The sequence below is a fragment of the Strix aluco genome, chromosome 7 (assembly GCF_031877795.1).
Source record: "Strix aluco isolate bStrAlu1 chromosome 7, bStrAlu1.hap1, whole genome shotgun sequence".
In the NCBI taxonomy this organism is placed as follows: domain Eukaryota; kingdom Metazoa; phylum Chordata; class Aves; order Strigiformes; family Strigidae; genus Strix; species Strix aluco.
Genome location: NC_133937.1, coordinates 38,919,309 through 38,938,259, shown reverse-complemented (window position 1 = coordinate 38,938,259; position 18,951 = coordinate 38,919,309). Strand labels below are relative to the sequence as shown.

Genomic DNA, 18,951 nt, shown 5'->3' with positions numbered 1-18,951 from the left:
CTGATCATACATGATTTAGTAGAGAACAACTGCTCTCCCACCAAAGGAGGACACTATGTAAAAGATCCATTGGTTTTACTGGACTGTCATTTTTTCCCATGAGAGCTTTTAAGGACCATCCTCTAAAAAAATAAAACATCTTGATACAGGGGAAGCTTCTTCCCCAGGAGGGCAGAGGGGCTGAGGGATGTGCTCCCCAGGCTGGGTTGGGCCGTCTCCATCCTCCAAGGTTTCAAGACTGCATGGCAGAAAGGCCCAAGCAGCCAGGCCTGGCCCCAGAACCGGCCCTGCCTGGAACAGAGGGTGGACCTGAGCCCTCCTGAGGTCCCACCCTGACCTGCAGGTCCCGACCTGGATTTGTGATTCTGGGATTTCACCTGAGCTGCAAACTCCAATGGCTTCACTGTAGCACCTCCTCACTGGTTTGAATTTAAGGATATGTGATTTAACATCTCCTCCTTCACATGTGTATATTTGCTTCATAACCAATGTCAAAGACATCTCTTGATCCAATTTTGTTAGAACTGGTATATATTGGTCGTTCAGCTTATTTATTGTGAGGCTTTTTAAAAACAGAATTGTTTATTCCATACTCCATTAACAGAAGAAGAGCTTTCAAAGTGATTTAGATAAACCTATATATTTTTTATCTATACTCAAAACATATTGAAAAAGAGGGCTTCCTGCCTCCTCAGCTAAACCCACATAGATTAGCAAATTAGCAATTTTCGCTATAACAGCCACCAAGAGAAGCCAAAGACACTGGAGAGGTCTCTGAATGAATACCCAATCTTAGCTGTAGGAAACCAAATACTCAGCATTTATTGGCACATTGATTAGATTGGAGCCTGCTACTACACAGAAAACCAAGATCTTCACTCAAGAAATGATGCATTAATTTATTACTTTAATTACTACTACTACTTTACTACTAACTGCGCCCACTAGAACCCCTGTGAATAAAATAGTGTCTATAAAAAAGAAAAGGCAATCAACTTGATGTAACCTGTTGTAAACATTTTGATGAATACAAGCTGTGCTCAAAGGGAGTTTTATTGACCATTAGATGAAACAAATGGTTTCGTTAAAAAAAAAAAAAAAAAAAAAAAAAGTACTGCTGCAAAAAGATTTTTACAAGATACCTGATTAGAATCTTCATGGCAAGACAAGTATTGGCAAGGCACATCTATCCTTTTGGGTATAACAATTTTAAATTTCTTTCTCAAAATAGTTGGTTTTTAACAAAATAAATACAGCTTTGTCAGTTTTTTCTATTGGTATAAACCAGAACGTGATAAATTGGTTTAATTGAGTTTTTATGAAAAATAATCACATTTAAACCTAGAATTTATTTTTCAACAACCAAATATAATGAATGGTTCAGATTCTCAAAACGAAGGGGAATAAACAAACAAATCCCCAAAATGTTCCAAGTATTCTTTTTTTTTTTTTTACCGCAAATTCATTGTCGGGGTTTTTCTCTCCTTTTCGAACAGGCCGTGAATACTCAAACCGTTGGACTTCGTTCACCCTATAGAAACTGAAAAAAGGGAAAAGCACAATGAAAATCAAATGCTATCTGTTTAGAAATTGCTGCTAAACTCTATTACTAGGAAAAAAGTTTCTGCATAAACATACAATGCTTATGGGACCACTGTTTTCCAGGGGAAGGATGGAATCTCTGCTAATATTAAGAATACCCATGGAATGCCCTGGCAATTACCACCCTCCTTGGCTGTGTACAGATTTGTTATACAAAAACAGGAACCAGTTTAAGTGTTATAAAGGAGACTGATAAAATTGCAAAACCAACCTAAACTCACCTCACGATTTGTTCTGACACTGGCCTGTGAAATTTAGATGGTAAATCCAGTTTTGGCTTTACAGTAAAGCACTGAATATCTGAAATCAGAGGTTAAGAACTGAAAAGCGAGTTTCCATCACACAGAACAGGCAGTTCAACGGGAACACGAAAAAGGACAGAACAACAGAATTAATGCATTCCACCCATAAAGCCAGAAGTCTTGGCCATAAATCCTCGATGTGTGTGGCTGCAGGAGCCGCTGTACAACCCAAGGATACACTGGCCGGAGGAGTTTTTAATGTCATCGCCTGGTGGAGACGTCGTTTTCATTTTTTCTGCATTTGGGAACTGAGTCAACAGCCTTGCTTCGAAGTCTTCGCGGCGTTCATACTCCTTTCCCCGGTAAATGAAGACTTTGTTCTGGAAACAAATCGAGAGGTGAAATCCTAATCCTCAGCACAAATGGATTTCCTTACCTGTAATTCAGTACTGAGATCATCAAGCACGTGCTTACCTTTAGGCATATGTATAAACTACACTAAATTCAACAGGATCCAAATACATGATTTCAAGAATCTATAAAATAGGTGCCCACTGAAAATGTATTAAGACAAATTATGTCCTCTACCAAATCCAAGATCTTCCTCTGCAATTCCTCTCATCCACCTTCCCCAGCTAAAGGTGGAATGCATGTAAATAAGCAGAATTAGGCTTTTTATACACAAACATTTATTAAAAGGCATTGAGGTGAGCAAGCAAGAGTAGTAGAGAAAAGTATAAACAGAAAACAATGCTAATTTTAGGAGGAAGGTCCAAAGATACTGACTCTTTTCGAAAGACTGATACACCCCAGACTTCATATCAGTCTACTAGATTCTTGCCATTGTACAGTTGCCTGTAGACAGCATAACTTTTAAATTACGTATATTGTATTTCTAAGTATTGGTTTCTTCTTTTAACAATAAAGAAAATTAAGATATATTTTACACAGTCCATTTATATACTGAACAAGCACATTAAATTCTAAAGAAAAATGTAAAACACAACTTGCATATTTTTAACTGATCAAACATATTGAAGTAAGTTTTGATATGAATGTAACACTTGCATCTGAATATGCTTACCCTCATTACTCATCTCGAACACTTGGTGAAAAAATTACACAGCACTTATTAGAAAAAGGATGTTAGGACTAGGGGTAGAAAACAGGAATAGTTTACATTTGTCCAGTTGGGTTCAGTTCTGCAACAGCGCCCTTTGAAATGCACATGTGAAAGAATACTCTCTATTTCAGGGAAAAAAAAAAAAAAAAGAAGAAAAAAGGGCAGATGCCTAAGAGTTGTATATATACACCTGTAATTCATGTCTATATACCTGTAATTCACAGGAAAAATTCCAGAAGAAAAAGCTTGTATTGAGGAATTTCTCAATCAGGAAGGCACTTTAATAGCCTATTTTTCAGAGTTTTTACCGCTCATTTATTATAAACTGACCAATCCATGAGGCTTTTGTAAACCAATGTGTTTTCCTGCACTTAAAAAAATCCCATTCAGCTGTGAAGAGAAGAAGCAGTTCCATATTAATATATTGGATTAACGCTGTTTTGCATTGTATCCCTTTGACTATGCAGTTTAACACACTGCTTAACAGGAAAGTTGTGTTATGCTCTCTGTGATTTTGCCTTTTGCATGGCTGAGTTAGAGCTGAGACAGACTCACCCCTGGCTTCTGCTGTGCCTGTTGTGACCCCAAGGCAACCCCTCTCCTGTTAGCAGCTCTGGATCACTGGATATTTGTGATGTTTCTACAGGATAACGTTGCACTTTTGAGAGCAACTGTACCTGTGATAAAATTTCACAACAACTCATAGCAACAATCCCCTTTGCAAAGTTATCAGTGATTTTATTGTACCTTCATCATTTTAAAGATTCCTGATAACACAAGTCTTCCCTATAGGAGTATCATAAAACTGTTGTTCAGCTGGAGAAGAGAAGGCTCCAGGGAGACCTTAGAGCGGCCTCCCAGGACTTAAAGGGGCTACAGAAAAGGGGAGAGGGACTCTTGATCATGGGGGAGGGATAGGACAAGGGGTCACAGTTTTAAACTGAGAGAGGGGAGATTTAGATTAGATGTAAGGAAGAAATTGTTCCCTGTGAGGGTGGTGAGGCCCTGGCACAGGTTGCCCAGAGAAGCTGTGGCTGCCCCCTCCCTGGAAGGGTTCAAGGCCAGGTTGGACGGGGACCATTCTGTGATTGTGTGATTCTATGATTAAGTGAAAGGTTTATTTCTCAGGGTTTTTAAAAGCCCTTCTCTATTTTAATAAACCATGAAAGATCAGCTAACTGCAAGTAATGTGACAAACCCAGCTTTATCAGCACTCACTGGATTCATTCAGTTAGTCAGGCTTCAGCATAGGCTTGGGCTTGCTCCTGGTATTTATTATGACATAATCTGAGAGAGTTAAGATGCAATTACTCAGTTATAAGCAGGAACTCATCTCCTAAATTAGTATTTCCAGGAGGAAACCTACCACCCGCCCCTGGCCTGAGAATAAATCTCTCTGAGTCTCCTGGACTCAGAGAATAATCTGAGAATAGTAATAATTTTTTTTCTTCTGTCTTGAACTGCCTTAATCTACTGTAACTCCTCCACAGGGAGAGTCTCTTTCCAAATTGAAAATCCTCAGCTCTTAAGAGAGATACAAGCAGCACAGCAGCTAAATAGCTAACGTGTTATTTCCATGTCACTGACTGCCAAGTGCAGAGACTCATGATACAGGTGCAATTCAGATGTGTTCAATCCCCATCCTCCTTTAGCCACTAACTCAACTCCAGAGCAATCCTGGTATCAGCAAAAAAAATCTAAAATGTTACTAGATTTATGTTGCTGGCATCAACCACGTGACATATGTTTTAAATTGACACATGACTCAGGAAAATCAATGATAAAAGATTGCTTTTAAAGGTATCACACACATCTCCGATTTAGTTTTGGTGACTATGCTGGAAAGGACATTCACATGAAAACATGGTCACGTACAAAAGGTTTCTCTATCATACTCTCGTGTATATATGTATATACACACACATACACACCTTTCAGGCAAAAATGTCACCGTTTCAGATGGTGCTGCTTATTACCCTGATTTAGGGATCGGGTGGTATATCTTGATACCCTGAAGAAGTATAAAGTATTGGATATGTTTGAAGAAAAAGCTTCTCTACTAAAATTCAACTATTCCATATTAGAAACTGGAAAGGAAAAACCCAACATTTGTTTTATACACCTGAAAACCAACCATCAATGTTAGGTAGATTGTAAATAACGCACTGTAATGTACTTTCTCCAACCTAGGGCAATTTCCAAAGCAAGAAATCTTGCTACTGTCTGTGGAAAAAGGTTGGACACTTACCCTTATGAATGTTGGAAATCCCTGGCCATAGTACCCAACAGCAAAATAGTCTGGTTTTGGTCTTATCACTTTCACAATGTTTTCATAGAACTGAGCTTGCTTCCTCTGCAAAATAAATAGGAGGAATTTTAATGACCGAAATTTTAAGGAGATTCCTGGTACTTAAGATAAAGAACTCCTTTATGTGTATCTCTAACTTAAAGATGGCTATGTTTCATTCGTCCCTTTTTCTTCACCTTTCTATCAGATATATGCTAATATTTTGAAATACTAGACTGTAGCCATTATTTTTATGCTCATCTTGGTGAACCTCACTGGTCCATATCCAGTACTTCAATTTTGATGAGGCCAGGAATTCACAAGGCAGCCTGAATTCCCTTCGGCTGTGACACTGTCGATGCCGAAACACTGGAATGATGAAGCACGTACCGCCCAAGCCAGCTCATCTCGATGGTGCTGACGTCTCAGTTTTCGGCTGCTACATTTCATTACATTTTTCTACTACTTCTTTTCCCTATTTACAACTATTTATTTGCACACAGAAAGCATGCAGTTGAGAATGCAGAAAAATTTAACTTTTGGAAAAAAAACATGCATGTCAGACACCGTCTGTTTTCAAAGCCGAATCCTTCTTTTATCTCAAATGATGAAATAATAACAAATGTGCAGCTTCAGACTATCTGCTCATTAACTTATTTTTAGTCTATTACTTTCTGTGAGAGAATGAATTCTGATTTGGGGTGAGGTTTACTACTCTCCCCTACAAGAGGTAACAGTGAATGGCAAGAAGACTTCAAAGACCCAAATCTGTCGTGTATTTCTCAGTTCACCACTAGCAAAAATATTTTGTCATTTGTGAATTGTATTAGAGTCTAATATTTAATATTGCTCGAATAAAAGAGGCAATAGGGAGAACAGAAAGAAACAAGAAACTTTTAAATTTTACTGTGGGGGAAAAAAAGAGCTAGCATGCTAATGCTGTTCAGCATGGGGTATATGAGACCTGGCTCACGTGGGAGCGTGAATTTTGATCTTTGCCTTATTAGGGATGAATGCCCAATGCACGCAGGTACTTATTTTTGTGACATCTCTCTCAGTTTCTCCTGTCTGATAAATAAAGAGCAGATAAACTCGGTTGTCTGATGTGAGAATTGGAAGTTCTGGGTCTCCCCTATTAGAAGAGGGAGAAACTCCATTTCCATACGCAGATGAACTACACCTGGTTTACACCACTGCCTGAAATTATGTAACTTAATGTAAATAATGACATATTTACTGTGCAAGAGAAATGGTGAAAAATACATAACTCAGTATTACCAGCTACAATGTATAAAGTGTAAATTCAGGCTCTTCCAAAATGGGTTCAGTATGGTAAGTAAAGAGTGGTTGCCTTTGTGACAAAGCCATTCATGTTCCCACGTGCAAGCATAAAGGAGATGGAAAATTAAAAATAAGGTGCTCAGAGAGTAGCTACCCGCTAGTGAATAATCATATCTGACACATGAGCATCATTTCTAGCTGAGGAACAATCTCTACCAGATTCCTTTTATATTGAAATGAAAAATATTCTCTACTGAACATAGCTCTACCAACAGTAGTGCAGGCAGCAGACCAAGGACGACCCTTCTGGCACACCACAGCACCTGAGAAACGCTCTGCGTACACATCCCTTACCTCCTGCAGTACAAAGCATCGTGAAACCAGGCTCCAGATTTGTTAGACAAATCAATACAACCAGTCTGACACTAAAACCACTTAAAATGCCACAAAAGGAGGACCATCAAAAAGGGCTATAAATTCAGCTCTAGGGAACTGGACAAAACAAAGAAGATGATGTAAAGGAGTGAAGAAACCATAAAATTGAGAGAAGTGGTATTTACCTTTATTCTTTCCTCCCCAAGAAGGGATATTCTGGGGAGATGGGGATGAGATGCTTCTGTGGAGATGGCTCCTAGCCACCTTCAAACTGAGCACTGGTGTCAGCAGCGAAAGAGGGTGCAATGACACCGTATTAATGCCCAGCTCAGACCGACTGGGATAAAGCAGATAAAAAATTCAAAGAAATTAAGGACTCCGGTGAGTGCAAAGGTAAAACGTATCAAAAAGTCAAGACTTTTCAGAACCAAACTGGAATCATGTCCCAACTCCTGTGAAAATGATTGAGAAGTTATGAGGGACAATGACAGCTGCCATTTATCATTTTGGAGAAGAGCAGGAGAAAAAAAACGGTGCAGGCATAATGAATGGGTAACATCAGGGCAAAAATAACTGACTCTAGACATGAATGCTTGGGGATTATTCATACCTAAAAAAAGAAATGTGAATATGGAAAGACACTTGAGAGAGAATGGGGATTTTTTCATGTTCCCATTTATATTTAAATTCCAAATTTCCTTTTATACCCCAAATAAATCAGCTTAACATTATCGAAATATTTTTCTTTCAGCTAAAAAAAAAAAAAAAAATTTCAATCTTTTTCAGGCACTCCAGTGGTAGCCAGTTAATCAACATTCGTCCAACAAAGCCAAAGAAGGCATCTATTTCTGCATTTTACTGTCATAAGAGAGATTTTCAATGGAATTTTAAAAGCTTAGAAATACTGAAAAACTTGTTGCAGTGTCTATGTCATTAAAAAAACCTACCAGCAGTTCACTGAGTTGTTCATAATCAAACATTTCATTTTCATACTGTTCTGCAAGTTCTTTACCCAAGGCAATGGCCTCTTCCCACATCTGTTGAAAAAAAGCCACAAAACAACAAAAAACCTGAATTACAAACCTTGGTTAAACAATAACATTGAAATAAAATAAATCTTAATAAAGCACAATAAAATGCATTGTGTCACATGCCTGCAAACACTGTGCATCTGACGTGCCAAATAGCTGTGGCAGCATTACCCACGTCTCTATTTGATGCAAATCAAGTAAAATGATCAAATTGCTTCAGAAATAAAATTATTCCTGCTAGCCCAACTAGATATCCAATAATGTGTAAACACGACCTGCCCTCAAAGAAACCCAAAACCCAGGACTTTGGATAGATGCTGTTGATTGATTATAGTTCATAATCACCTCTCTCTCCCTCTAATATCCATAATCTATATTAGACAGGACAGGCAATTTGCAGATACTGCTTTGAACAAATATTCATTATATTTCCATCGGGTTTTTTTCCTCTCTTGTTCTTCAACCATGAAATTCAGCAGCCGTCTCAACTGACCCAAAGAAATTTAACAATATCCTTCAACTCTTCAGAAGCCAACAATCTTAATGAGGAGCAGCAAGAATGTTTTTAAATGTGTATTTCTCACATTTTTCTATTCTAAATATAAAGAACCACTCAACCCCAAAAAGATGCTTAAATTATCACACCAGGCTATGTAAGATCAAACTTGATGATTTTTCTTTGCTACTGAAATTTGGCTGGCACTGCTGACCTCACTTTATTAAAAAAAATGAGATTTGGAATGAGTGATAAATCTATTTGGTTTGTATTACCCTTCATCTTACATTTAAATCCCCTGTCCACACCACCTAATTCTCCTCTCAGCATCAGGCCACATGGTCCTTGCCCTGGTGCAATACTGAGATGGCTGCAGTTGCCCAAGAGCAGTCGGATGAAGGAGGGCTGAGGAAAAGGGCTGAACATGTTTCCCCATCGCTCCCCGAAAACATCCACCTTTGGGAATGAAGAGCTTGAGGTGAAGCACCACAGCTTCCAAAGACGGTGGGAGTTGGGTGCTGGGGAGGGAGAAGGGGAACGGTGCTCCTGGGGAAACCTTCACACACACAACTGAGTCCTGCATCCACCCCATACAGATGCCCCAATCCCATCCTCTTTAAAGCACTAAGTAAATAAGAAATATTTTACACCCCCCAGACACCCTGAAAACCAAAAGCCCCTCAAAACACACAAATGAAATCCCACCACTCAAAGACCAAAATCAACGTCGGGTGAATTTTATTTGTCTTTTGATCTGCAAGTTGAAATCACATTGCTTTGTATACCAGGAAAACTTGGAAAAAAATAAGACTTTTAGGAAAATTCCTAGTTCTAGCTACTGATTTAAAAATACAAGTAAAACACTGAACATTCATATGACTGTCAGTACAACCAAGACTACTGCCAGCACTGGCTGAGGAGTCAGGCAGGGCACAGCTACCTGTGATTTAGTGGCACAAACACCAGACTGGGACCTAGAATACCTTTTTTTCCCTAGGAATTGGCAATATGGAGCCCAGCTAGGCTGAATACTCAGTAAGCCTTCCCCCACATGGAACACGCCAATGCCACAAAAGGAAGAGGTGGCTTGGGTCCTACCGGTTTGCCCTCTGTCCCTGCTCCTCCCTGGAAATGAGGAGCCAATTTTCAAGTGGAGGGCACCCATCCTGCAAACCCAAGGATGGACTGAAAAATTGTCCTGACAGACTGAGAGGGAAGCAGCAGCCTGAAGAAGCTGGGAGCTACTGATGGTGGAGGAGATGAGGAGCTGCAAAAGGAAAAATAGTTACAAGAGACTGCAGAGAGAAAGGACAGAGATTTATGCTCTCGAAGTAAGGGAGTGAAGTGAAGAGAAAATATGGGCCAGAAACTACATTGGTATGGCTGAGGGAAAATGAGCTTTTGAGTTCTCAAGAAAACAAATGGGCAGATGCTTGGGCAAGCAGAGACTGAGCAGTGACCTAATTTGAGACAGAAACATGATGGATACTCACAAGGGGCAGAGCCTGGTACCTACATTAACATTTCCTTACAGCTCCACGTGATGTTTGACCCCTTCTCTTGATTCTTCTCATTTCTACAACAAGGTTCATAATATTATTTATCTAGGGAAGAGGACTGGAACGAGCATGAGTTACCTCATGTTTGTAAAGTGCCTTGAAGATGAAAAATCGCATCAGAATGACTAATTACAATCATCGTAATGAGGGATCACGTCTGCAGGAAATCACAAGGCGGATTGTACACTCTGCAACGCAATTTTTGTAAACGGAAGGATCTGAATGTTTTTATCTGTATTATGTATCTAATCTACAATGATGATACAGAGCATATTTTTATTTCTAAACAAAAATTAACATGAGTTTAAGAGCAAAAGCGTATTTGAAGAAAATGGAGTACATTTTCACATGCTAGGCTGAGTTGATTTTGACTCAGAAGAGCAATATACTACCAATGTACAGAAACTAAAGTAATATTCAGTTGTTTGGTAAGTCAGCAAGTGAAACCTTTCAAAATCACTTAACCTTTCTTCATATTGACTGCCATTTTCTTTTTAACTTCAGTCATCCATAACTTCTGCACATTTTCATTTCAAAGAAAATGGTGTTACCATAATTTTCCTTGCCATGGTTCTGTTTGTGTGTTCCAGATTTAACCAGTCCCTCTCCAAAATCGAAGCACTTCTACTCTCTTTTCTGTTGTGAAAATATTTATAGATGATCTCAGGCAAACAGCTTTGGAGCTGAACGAGACTGGAAATAAATGGAAGTCTAAATAATTTTAGATTTGCATTGACACCATAAACAAACTCATTCAGTTCTTCCACTGAATCCCGGATAAGCACAGACGTTGCGACGCATTTGCAAAGCATGTCTGGCAACTTGAAGCACCAGCTCGGTGCTCAGGCTGTGTGATGTTTAACGCTAACTAACTGCACCTGATCATCAAGAGGCAGGGGTTTCCGGATTAGCGGTGGGAGGAGAGGAGCTGAGTGGGCTGAAACGCCGTGTTGGCATTGCTCAGCATGAGTGCCATCGTGCCACCACAGTGAGCCCGACCCAGACTGTCATCTATAGTGCTGCAATGCTCTGGAACCCATCAACACTTCAGGAAAGACATGGACCTGTTGGAGCAGGTCCAGAGGAGGCCACAGAGATTCTTGGGGGGCTGGAGCACCTCCCCTGTGAGGACAGGCTGAGAGAGTTGGGGGGGTTCAGCTGGAGAAGAGAAGGCTCCAGGGAGACCTTAGAGCGGCCTCCCAGGACTTAAAGGGGCTACAGGAAAGGGGGGAGGGACTCTTGATCAGTGACTGTAGGGATAGGACGAGGGGTCACGGTTTTAAACTGAAAGAGGGGAGATTTAGATTGGATATAAGGAAGAAATTCTTCCCTGTGAGGGTGGTGAGTCCCTGGCACAGGTTGCCCAGAGAAGCTGTGGCTGCCCCCTCCCTGGAAGGGTTCAAGGCCAGGTTGGACGGGGCTTTGGGCAACCTGGGCTAGGGGAAGGTGTCCCTGCCTGTGGCAGGGGGGTGGGACTGGATGATCTTTAAGGTCCCTTCCAACCCAAACCAGTCTGTGATTCTAAAACCAGACCTGTGCTGTCAAAGGCACTGCATACACATCAATGCTTATAGGTAGCACAGCACTGCCACCAATTAAATAACAACTTTAGCAGAATGAAATCTTGGTTTTGATTCCCCCCCCCCCTCCTTGTCAGCCAAGTGTAAACACACTGGAGCAGAGGCTCCATTTCTGTTGCACCTACCTCAACCTGAACAAACCCTTTAGATGTTACTGAATATTAATATTAATAATGAATTTTATAAATGTTTCAGAGCCTAAAAAATGAATCCTCAAATTAAATATGATATAGATTTAATTCACCTACAATAAAGACACAGTAATCGCACAATCCTAGCATCCTTCCTAGTAACCATTTCCCTACCTGTAAGTGGAGAAGAATAGGAAAAAAACAGGTATTATGAGCCACATTTGCTTCTGCCTTAAATTACTGGAATTACTTTAAAAATTCTTTAAAAGTTAGTTTACAAGTTATACTGCTCATATTTTGTCACATTATTTTTAATGGAACACTTTCAGGTATAGAGAAGAGATAAAACTATCATACTGCAAATACATGATAAAAGTGCCTCACCGTGGGAAAAGATTCTTTCCATTTTTGCCAGCCTCTAAGCTGGTACCTCTCCAGCCAAGGGATCTGTCTTAGAGAAAAGCAACTACTTTTTGTTGCTGCTACCTCTTAAAAATCCCAGTCTGCTCCAACATCTCTATTTTGAAATCCAATTGTCCGGTTCAATCCTCTGAAGGAACAACAAGAAGTTGTATTATAAAACTCAATTTGTAAAATGCCAAGTGCTCTGAACTCCAGAGGTCCACGAGTCCATTAACCACCCGGCTTCTCCCTCGGCCGTTTGCACAGCTGGACCACAACACCTGCAACATCTCCAAAAACAGAACCAAAGCCGGTAATTTTTCCAACACCGTAACAGAAGCAGGAACTGTGTGTTTAAAATCCCCTGCACAACCCTCCGAAAAATTTCTCTGTTTACTACAGAGCAAATTTATTCAGGTGAGGACAGCACGGCTGTGGCAAAGGATCCTGATAAATGAAATCTATATTCTTGAAGGTCAATAACTCCCAATCTGCTGCCTCACAGATTTCCTGCCTTGGAAGGTTTCCCAGGTTTGCCTAGGACATGGCAGGTCTTCTGGAGGAATGAGCCGTACAGGGAGCTACTACACAGGATTTGTACGGTGTACAACTCATTAATGTGAGAAACAATTTATCTGGAGAGTGTACCAGAGAGAGAGGTTGGCGATAGAGGAAGGAAAATGCTTCTTTTATACTGAAGGCGTAAGAAAAATGTGTATAGCCTAAATTTAGTTGTGTAGACATGAGCTGCAAATTGTTATGGGAAAGACTTTGATGATGCAGAAGGAGATCTTTTTAGGGAAAACCGAGCAATTCAATTTATTTTTGAAGCTGGATTGCTTGTTGCCCAGAAAGAACTGCAGCATCCAATTTAGTTTTGGAGGTTCTTTAATAGCAGCAAAGGAGGATCTTAGGATACTTCTTAGCTCCTGCTGAGTTAACGGTCAGTAAAAATAAAATAGTCTAGGGTAACAATATTATCATGCAATATTCTGATGTATGAGGGACATTCCAAGCTGTTTAAATTTCAGATAGTGTTAATTAACCGTCATGTAAGCTTAATATTTTAAATGAAATGTCAAAACACAGTATTTCCCTATTGCTAGTATTGCATTCAAGATATGTAAGATATAGCCATGCTTGGAAACCCTTTAAAAGAATTTACTATATTCCTTTGGAACATGGTCAAACACTGTATCTTTCCCCTCTGAAAACTGTCTCTGTCCTTCACAGTTCTCAGGACGGGCTCACGATCTGATGTGGGGTATGAGCTGGACATGAGCCTCGCGCCAATTTTTGGCAGACAGGTGAATTTCACCACTATCTTCTTAGACGGAAGAAAAAGCCATTTGATGCCATCCTGTGAGCTGGAAAAAATCCACATTTTAAGCCAAAGCATGGCATTTACTGCGTAGTTTCAAATACTTTGTGTTTTGTAGCTCCAGTAAAAGCTTCTTTTTTGTGGGGGCTGTGGGGGGGGAAGAGAAGGGAAAGAAAGGAGGAGCAGAAACAAATGAGCAGTGTGCATTTATTTACTTTTTTCTCCCTGGGACCAACGCTTTCAATTTATGAAGGAGCAGTGGAAAACACATACTGATTTATAGACTGCGGCATCCACTGGCAAACTTGAAACTCGTTGCTGTTTGTACATTTTATCGTGCAGGAGTAAGAATGCTGCTGCTTCCTTTATGGCTCCAGAGACCACACAGGCCTGTTTAAAAAGAAAATCTTATCTTTGTCAATGACACCGACCATTTCTTGGCTTCAGTAGTTCATTAGCGCTGACTAACATCAACTGCTCCACATGGGCAAAATTTTACCTCCTTCCCTACTACCACTATTTTTCCTTCTTGTTCTGAGATACTCTAACCTACCAATTTTGAAAGTCCCAGGATTAAGGGCTTTGTTGAAAATTACAAAGCTTCAGCAAAACACAGAAAGAGCAAACACTTCAGAGCAGTTCAAAGGATAGGTTAGACTGCCGTGATAAGCGTGAAGATAAGGCTTTTAAGGGCAAAAGCCAAGAGAGATGGAGATGAGACTGGAAAGTGCAACGCGGTGGAGAATAATAATCAAGGAGAGAAAACTAGGTGTATACTAGGGAAACTTGAAAGTAACAACATTTAATTTTGGAAACAAGTTGCTTAGAAGAGTAATGAAAAGTATTACTAATAAGGAATCAAATCCATGAAGCAGAAGAACAGCAAAATACAGAAGTTGTATCTGAAAATGCTAATTTACTAAAGGTGAAAGGTGTACTTCAGAAGATTGGTTTAAGGACGAAAAATCAAATAGAAGTAAAAAAGCAAGCTTCCTAAGAATAACATATTAAAAAATAGAAATAAAAATGCGGAATCTTAACTGGATCTCAAACTACAAATAACAGGGATATTCATGGTGAAGGCTAGTATTTTGTTCTCAGCCAAAATGAGATGCCCGCACTCCTGCTTTCAGTGCAAGCCCACGCTCCGTATTGTTAAATCACAAATTTCTCAGGCACTTCTGGTCTAGAAGTGAAAGGTGCACTCCATTCCAGTCTGTATATGGAGGATTATACCTTCCTCTAAATTCATCTCCCATGAATACTAATATTTAGGGAATAAGCCTCATTCCCCCTGGGAAATTACTCCGTTAAGAGAAAGGGATCATCATTTTTGAGAGGCTGAACTACACCATCCTTTAAAAAAAGAAAAGTCAACGTTTTAAAACCAAGTGTCACCTTTTAGAAAATCCCTCTCCTTCATTTCTTCTACATAACGTTTCCAACCACATCTATCTCCCCTCTCGAGTCCACCGCTTACCCACTGGGCTAGAGAGGAAGAGGCACAGTCTCACAACAACTTTAAAGCAAAAACTTCTGTAAAAGCCTGGACGTAGCTCTGCAGCTCTCCAGGGTACAGTGACCTTCTTTTGACATCTCTTGTGAACTTTACGGCAAGAGAAAACAAAGCAGTGGGATCAACCCAGAGTGAATTGCCAGGCAGGGACACAGCCGGGTGATTATGGTAAAAAAAAAGATGAACTGGTTAGTATATCGATAGAGTCTTCTACAAATGCACAGCAAATACTATTTTGGATGTGTCACTGATCACAGAATGGTGTAGTTAAAGTAGCTGCTGGACTGCAATTGCAAAGTGCGTAGGTAAATGTAAGAAGTTGATTTAACCCAAGGACAGAACATCCCAAATGAGAGGATTCCCTTAATTCTATGGTGGAAACTTCAAGTTTGAACTTCCTGACATTTGAAAATTCATATAAGGTGCTCATATTCTCAGTGTATATTGATTTTCTTTTTCCTTTTCATTGAACAATACAAAAAGTTAAAAGTTATCACCAACTTGAGTGACCAGATAATGAGAGGAGAAATATCTGTAACTAGGGAAGGCTGCTTTGAAAATGAATCATCTCCACACACACACAGAAAAATCACACAGGAGTCCTATGACTTGAGTTACGCAAAGGAATAGGAGTAAGTAATCACAGTGGTCCCTTTGATATCATTGTTCACCAAAAATTTTCAGAGTAATGAAGATTCAGTTCTTTAACTATGAGGGAAAGGAAAAACACTGAATTTTCAGTGCTTTTTCTTTCAAAAGCAGGCAGAGCCTTCTCTCATTTCTAGTTGTAAAATCTGAAAAATTTAAGAATGGTTATTCAGTCGAACAACAGTCTCTCAAGCGTGGATGCCGTGCTGTGTAATGTGGCGCAGGCTGGAAAGTAAGCAGCAGGTATTTTGCCTGCTGTTTATATAAACAGCTCATTAGTGCTATCAGCAGAAACGGGTGGGTACAACTTTAAGACAGGCTGTTTTCAATGTAGATATAAAGGATGCTGCAGCTTTTAATTTACAGCTAAAACGCGTCGGCCTGGTGCTCAGAAGAACAATTCCCCCCGCCTGTATACTAGCACCATAAAAGACTAACTGTGAAGCCATAAAGATGTAAAACAACAAAATAAAAACATGTGATTTCTGTCTTTTCCTTTCCAGAGAGGAATGTAATATTAAAATACACTTTTAAAGCAGCTATGACCCTAATTCTAACGAGGTTCTCCTTGCCCGCTGTTAAAGGGTTAGTAAAAGCTTTTTGGGCAGCAGAAGTGTGCTGTGCAAACCAACAGTATCCTCTGTGTAAGCACCACGGCACCTACACAAGCCCCAGCCCCACTGGGTTTGAGCAGCCTGGCTCTGTCCCAGTCTAGAACTACAATTTTCTGAGCATCATTTATCAGCAACTTCTAAATATTGCATTAAGATAAGGTATAAAATTTGACCTTTTAAGCAAAGTTTCTATCAAAATACTGATCTGATTCTGCTAAGAACTTACTTGGAAAACATGAGCTGGTTGGATAATATTCTAGTTCTACCAGAAGATGACGTTTTTGTTTGCACTACATTTATGCAACAAAGATTGTTTTTAAAAACCCAAGTTTATGTTCCTGAAATATTCTGACAAAGAGATCTCTACATCTGTATTTAAACATTTTGTGCATGAAATATCCAAACACTGATACATCCCTACATCTCCCTGTCTACCAAATTAAACCCCTTCATCTCTGTGCACTCTCCCCTTCCCACCATGCGATGCTGGATGCAAATCCATCTTGCAATAAAAGATGCAATTGCCATGAAATATTCTCATCCAAGGATATTTCTGCCTTCTTATGATGTGAACCACAGACATCCACTCTCTGAGGAAATTATTTTGTGTGCATGAGAAAAAACAAGGGTAGCTGAAGGATTGTATTAGCTATTGTAATTGCCAGAAAAAGTAAGTCCCCCAAATTACATGCATCACTTTTTTATTTTCTCCGTGGCATCATATGCACATATATTTACCCTTAACACAGCACTTATAAATGTACCATTGATTTCTTTTTACTTTTTTTTAGTATCATTATCTTTAAGTGCTAGCTGGTGGACCATTTACATAAAGCATTCCAAATAACTTATAATAAGTTAAAGCTCCCTGAAGGTCACTGGATGCAAGCTATGTTTACTATTCAACTTATAAGTTAGAGAGAAAAGCAATGAAACATATTTGGACTTTTTATTTTCCTTTTTACCTTGCCCTTGTCAAAGTAATGGATAATTTCTTGATATAGTTGATCTTTCAACTGTCCTTGAGTAGCAGCCTGGTATCCATCCCGCTGGGTAAGATGTGCTGCACATGCTTCTTCTGACCACTAAATCATACAAGAAAGAGGGGAAAAGTGAAAACAAATCAAAAGTTATGAAATATGTCAGTAAAATTAGGCTAAAGAAAATACACATTTTTTATTTGAACAACTGGTACCACAGCTAATTCGCTAACAAAGATTTTTTTTTTTTTTTTTTGCAGTTGTGTACTGTGATTCCCTGGGCACAAGACCATTTATTTGAATGCTGTAATTGGAGGCTAATTACATATATCAGCTGGAAGGAAGCTTCTTGAGGTGGCTTCATTTCCTCAAGTGAGTTTGATGATCTTGACCTTGGCCTGCTGATGGTACAACCTGCTGAATGCATAACGAACTCTTGCAGGTTTATGTTGAGAGAAGGCCCGAAGCCAAGATACATCACTTCAAATGGGAAGGACCACAGGCACAGAAATTAAACTGCTAAAATTCATCGAGAACGCTTGGAGGCGTGGAAGAGTGCCACTAACTTTATACAGCCTGTCTGCAATTAGTAGCTCTTGCTCTTCTAGCAAAAGCCTAACACATGAGGAGCCAGGCCCAGACATTAAATGGATTTCCTCCTAGACCTGAGAGGACCAGGCAATTCCCTACACCTTTCTTCCTTGCACCTGCATATTCTGGTGTCCAGGGAGGGACAGATACAGCTGAAACCTCTGGACTCCAGTATTTGCATCACCCCTTTTTCACCTCCCACTAATATTTCCTATGACCTACCCAGGGATGAGACAATTGTGGAGCCTTTTCCCTAGACAGGACACTAAGACTATAGCCTACCTTTCCACAACTGCCTATTTTCATGAGGCTAGCTGGAAATTAATACCTTAGAGACTCACCAACGTCTATCAAATCAAATGACAAACCTCCCTGAAATCAAATACAACTTCTCATAGACCTTTTTCAGTCAGGGACAGGTGCCCCAACAGGACTTGTTGCCTTAAGAAACCGAGTTCAAAAAAATAAATTAAAGAACTGTTCACTTTCTTCTCTGAAAATCAGAGTTACTAAGGGGGGAGGACTGCCCTCTGAAATAAAATGGCATAACTTTAGGAAAAGATCATGTCGAGATCAGCAACTTAGATTTATTCACAGAACTGCTGTTACATCACCCAGTTTTACCCCCTAGATCTCATTAAATTTCACCCAATTACTTCTTAAATTGGCCAAAACATTTGTCTTTGGATAAAACAGACAATTTTGACCACTTTGTACTGCAAAGTTGTATTTCTGAGCAATGCAAACCTCATGGTGTCTGCAGTGCAATGGCATTTTTTCCAGCATACTAAGAGCTTCTATCTTCTGTTAGTTTTGAACATCTTAATTTTGACTAAATGGGTAAAAAATACAACTAAAATGTCTTTTCTTAAGTGTGCTTCATCAGCTTGCAGTAATCTGGAGAAAATGACGGTGGCTCTCTCACCACAGACACAGCCTTCTCACAAATTTAAAGGTGAAATTCTCGAAAGCTCTCAGTCTTGACCTAAACGTGATCCCATTAAAATCAGTGTGATGAAATATATGCCAATGATGACTGTCATTGAAAATCCTGCCCTCAAGGTTTGACAGAAAAACTCAATTGCTTAAAGTTACACACACCACAATATTGCTGCTTCTCAAGCAATACTGAACTCCTCCATCCACTGCTAACTACTGGTAGTAACAAGATA

At 39.6% G+C, this 18,951-nt stretch overlaps 1 protein-coding gene across 4 annotated transcripts in view; it reads right to left on the bottom strand.

The window, feature by feature from the left end:
- Window positions 1–18,951, bottom strand: part of DOCK1 (dedicator of cytokinesis 1) — a 312,269-nt gene that overhangs the window by 39,623 nt on the left and 253,695 nt on the right. For 3 of the 4 annotated variants that reach the window (XM_074831522.1, XM_074831523.1, XM_074831524.1), the window contains 6 exons: window positions 17,174–17,293; window positions 7,858–7,947; window positions 5,216–5,320; window positions 2,083–2,224; window positions 1,824–1,902; window positions 1,456–1,540 (listed from right to left, as the gene is read on the bottom strand). In XM_074831522.1, coding sequence (XP_074687623.1) covers window positions 1,456–1,540; window positions 1,824–1,902; window positions 2,083–2,224; window positions 5,216–5,320; window positions 7,858–7,947; window positions 17,174–17,293 — 621 coding nt within the window. Of the gene's footprint in view, window positions 1–1,455; window positions 1,541–1,823; window positions 1,903–2,082; window positions 2,225–5,215; window positions 5,321–7,857; window positions 7,948–17,173; window positions 17,294–18,951 lie in introns of those variants that run through there. The other variant, XM_074831525.1, reaches the window with a different exon arrangement.